Source organism: Nansenia antarctica, assembly GCF_963989245.1.
Source record: "Nansenia antarctica genome assembly, chromosome: 18".
Lineage (NCBI taxonomy): Eukaryota > Metazoa > Chordata > Actinopteri > Argentiniformes > Microstomatidae > Nansenia > Nansenia antarctica.
In genome coordinates, this window is record NC_137691.1 from 13,840,543 (window position 1) to 13,850,542 (window position 10,000).

The 10,000-nt window shown below is 51.6% G+C and overlaps 1 protein-coding gene across 2 annotated transcripts in view; it reads right to left on the minus strand.

Moving 5' to 3' along the window:
* Positions 1–10,000, minus strand: part of ephb2b (eph receptor B2b) — a gene marked incomplete at both ends in the record, with an annotated part of 167,951 nt that overhangs the window by 78,007 nt on the left and 79,944 nt on the right. For both annotated transcript variants that reach the window (XM_080548372.1, XM_080548371.1), the window contains one exon: positions 6,487–7,171. In XM_080548372.1, coding sequence (XP_080404498.1) covers positions 6,487–7,171 — 685 coding nt within the window. The remainder of the gene's footprint in view (positions 1–6,486; positions 7,172–10,000) is intronic.

Genomic DNA, 10,000 nt, shown 5'->3' on the forward strand with positions numbered 1-10,000 from the left:
CACGTCCCTGTGCTCCCGTGTTCTCCTCTCGCTGGCTGCATCACACAGACCACACCGGTGTAGACAAACTCCACCCCCCCCCACCACACACACACACACACCAGGAGACCTCCCACCGGTTCTAAAAACGAACGGCAATCGATAGTCGACAAATGAAAACGCACGGACGTTGCTTACGATACATTACTTCACAAGCACAGGTCAGGACACTGTACTGAACAGCTGTTCTAGTCGTTACGCATTCTTTACACGCTATACTACAAAAGGGCTTCGGTCAGCGACGGTAAGATCAAACCTACTGTCGCTGCACCAGGCGTAGTTTAATATTAATACGTGTGAAATTGTGGTTGTGTGTGTGTCGAGTCCGGTCTGAGTCTCGGTTCGGGAAGGGAGCTTTTTTTTTCTTCTGTCTCTTGACGCAGTTAAATCACAGTTCCCTCTTCATGGTTCTTTGTGTGCTCCGTACGCCGTGCTTGCTGCAGGAACCTTGAAGGTGGGGGTGGAGGGTGGGGGTGTTTATTTTGCTGTGTGTCTGGTTGTGGTTGCGGGCGCGCCTGGGGGGAGATTCCTCCCTCCCTCCCCCGTCATCAGCGTGGCTTCCCCCCCCCCCCACCCCCCCGTGTGTGTTAGTCAATTAGGGCTGTCATTAAAGGCAGGGGGCACCCTGGGAAATAAAAAGGAAGACGGCGGAAGATGGTGTCTCTGCTCTGCGAAGCGCTGATTTCTACTCTTAAACCCTCTCTGGATAATAAAAAAAAAAAAGGAAAGAAAAAGCGGGGAATAATTGTGATTCTGTCAGCTGTCTCCTCCCGTCTGCTCCTTTTCCCATCCCCCCCCCCTCCCCCTCTTTTCCATACGGTCACGGCGGCCATCCCTGGACCAGCAGCTTCCACCCCCCCAACCCCCCACTCAGTCAATCCTCTCTAACCCCCTTTATCTAGCATCACATTTGACTGGAGGATTACTGGAGCGCTCCTACTTAATCACTGCCTCTGGTCACTGGTGCAGTAGTTAGGGGAGCTTCCCTAGGCCGCTCAGTGCTCTGCTGACACGGTCTACACCAGGTCTGAGGGGGGTAGTGACTCTGCAGGGGGGGGGGGGGGGGGGGGGATAAGACAGCAGAGGGGAGGCCGGTGGAGGGTAGACATCGGAGGACGGGCATATTTATTCCGGCATATTCATTCACATTCACATGGGTGGCTGTGGCTAAGCCGGGAGAGAGTCTAATGATCACAAAGACGACAGCTCACGACAGCAGATCGAATCCCCGGCTTGGCAACGTGTCGAAGGCACTGACTGAACCCCTAATTGCTCTGGGGGGGGGGGGTCGCCTTCAATGGCTGTGACCCGTTGCCTAGATGCCCCCCCTCTAGAGCATGAATGCATTTCGTTTGTACTGCAATGACAAACTTTGAATCCCTTTCCCTTTCTAATGCACGGAACGGTATGAGGAATGGTATCAAATGGCGTTCCTCCTTCCGTTGCACGCGTTACAATGTGCTCCCCCCCCGTCCTCCAATGTCTGATATCACTCCATCTTATACATAGAAACCTATACAGTCATGCTTGAGATGGCTGCCTGTACCTAGCGTGGATAGCAATGGAGGGGTAGAGAAGGGGAGAGGTGGAGGGATAGAAAGGGAGAGAGAGAGAGAGAGAGAGAGAACCAAGCTGAAAGATTGCTGAATGTTGCTTAATGCTGGAAATGGTGCTTAATGCTGTTGCATATTCCACCAAATGTATGCTTTCAAGCTTTAAACCTCAATTGTGTCGTATGTAGCATGTAGCATGTTGCATGTGCAGTAGAACGTCCGTCAGGTTCACTCTGGCCTCATCTATGACGGACGTAGCGAGTGTCCATCACTTTCACCGTGGCCTCTCTCAGGTGTGGCACGTGTAGCGTGTTACATGTAGCGTGTCCATCAGGTCCACGACAGGCCTCTCCGTGAGCTGTTAGTCCGTGTCATGTTTCACACGGAGCCTCTCTGTATGCCAGGGGGAGAGTGTATGTAAACCTCCCTGTTCAACCGTCAGGAGACGTCAAGTCAAGCGGAGCGGCGGAGGAATCCGTGTTGACGGATGGCTTCTGTGTCCGTGCAGCGGGACGTGTCTATGTCAACTACGCCGTTGCCGCCTTTTTTTCCCGTTCATAAAAGAACGACTGTCCGCGGACGGGTTTACCTGGGTTTACCCGTCGGCGTTCAGAGAGGCTACGCTACAGAGAGGCTACGCTACAGAGAGGCTACGCTACAGAGAGCCTACGGTACAGAGAGGCTATGGTACAGAGAGGCTAAGCTACAGAGAAGCTAAGCTACAGAGAGGCTAAGCTACAGAGAAGCTACGCTACATAGAGGCTAAGCTACAGAGAAGCTACGCTACATAGAGGCTAAGCTACAGAGAGGCTACAGTACAGAGAGGCTACGGTACAGAGAGGCTATGGTACAGAGAGGCTATGGTACCGTAACTGTAACTGTAAATGGGACTTTTTTTAAGTCGGTGTCTGAACCTTCATTGCTCCATAATATGAGACACACTCCCACAGTCAAGACCCCTTAAACCCCACAAAGGCAAAGGGGTTAGATGATCAGATTACAACAGAAAAACACACATGGGCATTGTTAAAAGGGGGGACTTTGCATTTTGCAGAGAGAAAGAGAGAGCGAGAGAGCGAGAGAGCGAGAGAGCGAGAGAGAGAGAGAGAGAGAGAGAGAGAGAGAAGAGAGAAAGAGAGAAAGAGAGAGAGAGAGAGAGAGAGAGAGAGAGAGAGAGAGAGAGAGAGAGAGAGAGAGAGAGAGAGAGAGAGAGAGAGAGCATTTCTTTCAGAATGAAGGGCAAGGACGAACAGGACCCCATGTGTCTTTGTGGTGTACCATCTCCTCGGGCTCTGAGGGAAACAAGATCTCTCTTTTCAGGCCCCGTCTCTGCTTAGAGACCCCAGTGTGGTTCCACCGGCTCCCCCCGAGCCCTTCTAGAGGAGGAAACCTAATCTGGCTAGTAAAAAAACGATCACAGAGGAAGAAGAGAAGAAGAAAAAACTCCCCTGCAATTTCAGTTTAAATAACCCCACTGTCTATTGTCAATATTTTGACAGATTTCATGTCGGGGTGTAATTATTTGTGGAGAGAACCCCTGCCAGGGATTTAATTGTTACATGTGTAATTACACGTCGTGTTGCAAGGAGGGCTGGTTGGAACAAAGCGACGGTTGCATTATTAATATTGCAGTGAGACGGTGACTCCTTCCCCTGCATCCTGGGGGCTGTTTTATAGGCTGTGTCTGCGGCTCTCTAATCCAGCCCTGACAGCAGATACCGGAGTCTCCCAGAGAGGGCATCTCTCCCAGATCAATTCATTACCCAGACATCAGCAGGGGGGGAGGGCGCATCTTTTTCGAAATCAATTCATTACCTAACCGCAGGCAGTTTAAAAAGGCGCTGGCTGCAGACTCCCGTGGCCGTATCAACTTTCAATGTCAGGAAGGAAAGAGACATACGCAGAGGCGTACGATGGAGGGAAGGACAATAAACAGAGGTGGGTCCGCCATCAGTAATAATAACCTTTTTAAAAAAAAAAAAAAAATTTAATGTTATTTTTTTATTATTTTTTGACATTTATTTAACTATTTAATGGAACGATAACGTCTGTGTCCCTGCCGGTGCTGTGCTAATGCTGCACGCCACAGCTCCACTCTCTGATGATGCATCCTGGTCATAAAGCTGTAATATAGCCCACTGAAGACACTGTGTGACACTGACCAACATACTGCTGTGAAGCAATGTGAGTGTGTGGTGAGTGTGTGTGTGTGTGTGTGTGTGCGTGTGTGTGTGTGTGTGTGTGTGTGTGTGTGCATGTGTGTGTGTGTGTATGTGAGAGAGAGGCTGACACACGCAGCTCCCTCCGTACACCAGAGGGAGTGATGCAGATGAAAGAGGGCAGTAAATGAAACTTTATTTTAGGGGGGGGCGGGCCTTGGACAGCGAGCCCCTGTGATTAAGGCTGATTCCCCCCCTGTTGGAGAAATAAACACAAGGGTGGGCAACGTCGGAATGTGTCATGCTACACCCCACATATGTGAAGGTGAAAACACCCCCCCACCCCCCGATCCCCACCCCAACCCCCTGACCCCCACATCCACCTTCCCAGCCCTGTGTGATGGATACACCTAGTACCATTCTGCTATTGAACGGAGAACAATTCGGACGTACCATAATCCTGTCTTTTTTTTCTTCTTTTAAAACAAAAGCAGCGTGATTGAGGACAGACCCCCCTCCCTTGGGGACGCCCAAACCGTCCACCGGGCAATACATCACATGTAGGTCAGAAAACATGCAGATTTGTGTAATTATGGGGGGGGGGGGGTTGTGTGGAATGAGAGCAGCTATCCTCCTCTGTGCTCTCCGCTTATTTGGCATGTATTCCTTAAGGAGGGCTCGGGCCTGGCCTCATTAACACGCATTGAACAGACCCTGCTGTTTGTGAGGGAGGGAGGAAGGGAGGGAGGGAGGGAGGGAGAGCGCCCATAGCTGTCTCTCCTCTCCTCTCTTCTCTTCTCTCCTTCTCTTGTCTTCTCGTTTCCTCTCTGCAGAACCACTGGGGGGGTTGTTGGGTAATTACAGCGCGCGTCTATGAGAGAGGCAGCGGTACACACACACACACACACACACACACACACACACACACACACCCACACACACACACATAAACACACACACACACCAGGCTGGAACACAGGTGGGTGGTGTATTGTACAGGCAGTGACAGCGTGGGCCCTAGTAGCAGGCAGGATGTTGTCAGTGATCAGGCTCTCTGAGCACGTCCAGCCAATCCCACCTGCCGGGGGTAGAGGACGGGCGCACACACAGGGGAGGGGGGGGGAAGGGGAGGGGGGGGGGGCACACGGGTGTTGTGAAATGGCGAATCGATCTGCCCGCCAGGGACTCCACTCGATGTTAATAAAGGTAGGAGGGAGGGATGTAGGGAACAAATCTCTCTCTCTCTCTCTTTCTCTTTCTCTCTTTCTCTCTCTCTCTCTCTTTCTCTTTCTCTCTCTTTCTCTCTTTCTCTCTTTCTTTCCCTCTCTCTCGTGTCCTTGCAGATCAAAGGCGCGTGGGCGCTCGCCCGTCGAGAGTGTGTGGAAGCGTGGTAGCTGACTCAACACCGCACTGCACCTATCACAAGGAGTTCGCTTTGATCTTCTGTCGGTTACCGGGCGTTCATAAAGCCCGTACTTTGGGTGCATAGGGAGAATCATAATACCTCCAGGCTCTGTGGCGAGAGACGGTAAAAAAGCAAACTCTCTTGTGAGAGTTGCCTTTTTCTTTCCTCTCCAAAAAGCTGTGAATACGGAATGAGAACGAGACCTGTGACAAAAATGATTAAACGCAGCACATTCACACATCCTACACGCATTAGCATGGCGGTTTCCCCCCGGAGGTGAGGCCTTTAATGTCATTCTCTTGCTCGGAGAGAAGCGAGGATGTGTGTAAGACTCCCTCTGCTACACGTGTAGGGGTATTGAAAGTCGTAAATAACGGGGTGAAGGGAGGCGCGAGACGTCTCCCCCCTGGTATGACGGGTCTGTGTGATTGGAGTCCAAACACCTGTGATCCGACACTCCCCTCCCTTTTTTTTATGACGCTTCAGAAATGTCTGCCAACTTTTTTCAAAAACCCAGAAAAAGAAACAGCCGTATATCTCTTGTCGAGGCGGCGGTCAAAGGCGTCATGTGCAGTCCTACTCAACACTGTATCATTACTGGGAAACCCAGAGAGAGATCTGAGCCGTTTCGAAACGCATATGAAAATATGTGACCGTGAGAGAGCTACAACCAGGGACTGCCTAACTGTTGATTTACGGCGTTCGTAATGTTTCATATGTGCGCGTCCCGTCTTTCTGTTGAAATATTCAATATGTGTCTGTATATATACGTATATATATACTGTACATATCAGCAGCTTACTCTCGTATGTTCGTTGGATATAAAGCAATCTTGGCTGGGAATAAAGCTATCTCGCTGGGGATAAAGCGATCTCGCTGGGGATAAATGGATCCCTAAAGCAGCTTACAGTAGAGGATGCGGACAGACAGCTATATAAACCATGTGTGTTATTGATCTCTCGTGTTTGGATTACACTGTTCTAAAGGCACAGGGGGCTGGGGCTGTGTGCTTAGCTTGGAGCACTGTTCCTCCCCAGCTTGCCCCAGAGAGAGAGAGAGGGGGATGAGAGGAGAGGAGAAAAGAGGAGAAAAGATGAGAGGAAGAAAGAGTGGAGAGTGTGCGTGTTCTGGGGTGATCCAGTCTGGTGAACAACGAGGATGAGAGGAGAGGAGAAAAGGCAGGAAAGGAGAAAAGACAGGAGAGGAGAGAGAGGGTTTGTGTGTGTTCTAATCCAGCCTCTGTCTAACAGAGAAAGAAAGAGAAGATGAAAGAGAGGAGAGAGAAAAGAGGGTGATGGTGATCCATAGGTGGTCCATAGGTCGGTCTTACCTCTACACACGGTCCCGTTCTCCACCGCCTCGTGTCCCGCCTTGCACATGCACCTCCCGATGGGCACCATCCACTCCCCGTCCCCGTTGCAGTACAGCTTGATGGGCACGTCCACCTCCTCGCCGTTGGGGATGCACACGCCCCGCGCCGCCACCAGGGAGGTGCTCTCCGCCCCGGACAGCGTCTCCTGGAACACGGCGCCGTTCTGGATCACCCGCGGACACTTCCGGTAGAACACGCGCACGGCGATGAGGGACATGCAGCCTCCGTAGTCCTGGAAGGCCAGGTAGAAGCCCTGCCGCGACACGGGGCCGAAGCTCCGCACCTCCGTGTTGATCTTCATCACCCTCCCGCCCAGGTCCACCTGGGAGAAGCTCTCGTCGGCCGCGATGGTGTCCACCTTGGTCCAGGGGTTCTCCATCCAGGCCGGGGAGACCTTGTTGGCCGTGTCCGAGTCGGACTCGTAGTAGTAGAGGTTGAAGGTTTCCTTGCAGGAGCCGGGGACGTTGGGGATGGAGCTGCAGTCGCGGACGGAGAACTTCATCTCCACGTGGATCCGCTGGGCGCCGCGCCGACGGATGTACTTGGTCCGGACCCAGTTGTTCTGGTTGTTGTCGAACACGTTGCACACCTGGTAGGTCCGGATGGTGTTCATGTTCTCATCGTAACCGCTCACCTCCTCCCACTGCCGGGCCGGAAGGAGAGAGGGGAGGAGAGAGAAAGACAGAGAGAGAGAGAGAAAGGTCATACACATGGAGATACAATATACATTCTAGTCACGTTCTAGTCTTTCGGTCCGCATATCGGCAACCAATCAAAATGTTCAGACCTTTCTTTTGAAACACGGAACTACGTTCCAACGTTGTTGAGAATCACAACACAAACTCACTCAGTCAAGCCAAAATACTGCAACGCAATGGATTTGGTGAGTAATCCCCACTGCTACCTAGTTAACTAGAACACTACTTTACATTGTTAGCAGGCTCACAAAACAAGCTGTGTTAGTTGACTAGCGATGTGTCATTGATTTTCAACAGCGCGGAAATGTATTCACATTTTTCGAAAGAAAAGTCCGATCATTACACCGGATCCCGATATGAGAGGCAAAGCATTAGAATGTGTCCACATATTGGTCCAGGGGAAGTTGGTGGAGCTAGGAATCGGAGGACGGGCTCATTGTAACGCAGGGAAAGGAAAAAGGAACGGTTATACAAATGTTGAAAAAAATAATGAAAGACAACGGTTATACAAATGTTGAAAGAAAACATAAATTTCCTCACACATGTTCTCCGCAGGCTAAACATAGTCTTTAACATAGCTGTTTAGACACACAGACACCCCCCTGTCTCTCTAGTTTATACACAGACACCCCCTCAGGGCCGGCAGTTGCTCCCTGGGCTAGAACCCATAGATCATACATACATGTAGTTCTTACGCGTCCTGTACCCCCCACCCCCCCCCCCCCCCCCCTCCCTCAACTCAACTCACATGGTATCCACATGCTAGCCAGACTCTGAACGAGTCCAGGGATTCACATCAGTGAGCAATAGTCACTCAAGTCTCCTGTATCTTCTACGTCACACATAAGCCCCCCTACCCTCTGGCCACTGATGTCCTGGGACCCTGTACATAATATATCATGTCTGCAGTAATACTGTACACAGAACCGTACGGCCCCGGATAATGAGAGGCCAGTCCCCAGCAGCTCAGCAGCCGTCCCTGCCGCTAGGGTCCAGCCTGCAGGGCATGGAGTAGAGGGGAGACCGGCGGGGGGGGGGGTAGTCTGCTGCCTGGCATGGAGCGCTGGCACAGTGGCGGGACCACAGGGAGGGGGTTGTGGTGGGGTGGGGGGGGGTAGGGGGGCCTGGATAGAGACCCCACTTGGCTCCCTGCGTGAACCTGGCTTCTGTGTGCAGATGCCCCCCCCCACCCCTGCCACTCCCCCCCCCCCCCCCTCCCCCCACTGGGGCTGGGAGTGAGAGAGAGAGAGAGAGAGGAACGCATTATTTAAACAGTAAAGGAGAAACAGGTGTTGCACCCGGCCCTTTATGCAGGCGGGGCGGCGGGCCTTTGTAGTGTTGGCGCCTCTCTCTGTCCGCTGGGCAGGGAAACGCCGACAGTATTTACATAAACCTTCGCTGTTTGATAAGACGAATCTCCATCTCTCCTATTCTTTATACAGGGGAAAGGCATCCGGTGTTGTTCTTATGCTCACAGTTCAGCGTATAATTAGAGGATGTATAATTGGCTTATTGACATTGGCAGGAACAACTCCAGATTAACTAAAACACGGATACACCGCTTGGTCAATGAAGCAAGAGACGTGGGGTAATGTAAAAAAAACGCATGACATGAGTTTACTGTAATCTAAGTCACGTTGAAGATTGTAATCGTATTACGATTGGAGAGCATAGATGGGTTTTCGATGTGCTGGGAATCTTTTCCAATTTCAGTCATCACGCATACACACGCGCGCACACACGCACACACGCACACACGCACACACGCACACACACACACACACACACACTCACACACTCACCGATACCGACACACACACACACACTCACACTGTTACTGCCTCCAGATGCAGCCTCCTTGGTTCGCCTGCCCAGTTGGCAGTGGATCAGACTGAGCTGCTTGGCTTCCAAACTCTCAGGATTGCGAATGAACCCCCCTAGAGAGTCCTGACCTTGACCTCAATCTCTCTGCCAAAGGAACACCACCCTTCTCTTAACCCCCGAAAAAGCCTCTTCACACCAATCAGCCAACCGGCCACACCCCGCACAGCCCCACGGCCACCTCCAAACCCCACACCAACCCCTTAACACCAACCCAACCCCCCCCCCCACCCACCACCCCTTCACTCTTCACTTCACAGCTGACATAATTTCCCAAATTAGCGCCCGCTTAACGAGGGTTTGGACGGCGTTCTGATGGGCGAGGAAGAGAACGCCAGAGCCCTCGTGTTTAACATATTATTATTATGACTATTATTATTAATACATTGTGTCTGTTGATGATGATTGAAAGACCTTGAATGTGATTTAACCAGCCGGTGGCTACATCATGTCCTAATATTAAATGTATTAACCCAAATTAATAAATCCTTTATTCTCACTCAGAGAAACGCACCAGAGAGGATTCGTGACACTTGAAGAAGGATGTATGCCAGTTGGTTGGCCCCATTTTCCGGCACTTTCCCAAACAGACACACTCACGCAGGGTCATGACCAGCCATTGACCTGGCCACCTCCCCCTTTAAGACCTGGCCACCTCCCCTTTAAGGCCGACACTCTTTTCAGAGGGAAGTTGCGGGGGACGATTAAACCAGAAAGGACAGAGTGTGACGTCCCCCTTGTCCAGAGCCCCAAGCGTCATCCCCCCCCCCTCCCCCATCAAACTGAAATGAAGTGAAAAGAGAAGGGGGGGGGGTGTGAAGGGGTAGGAGGGGGATGGACGGATGGACGGATAGGGGTAGCTACTAATGAGTGATAGAGACTAGGGGGGGGAT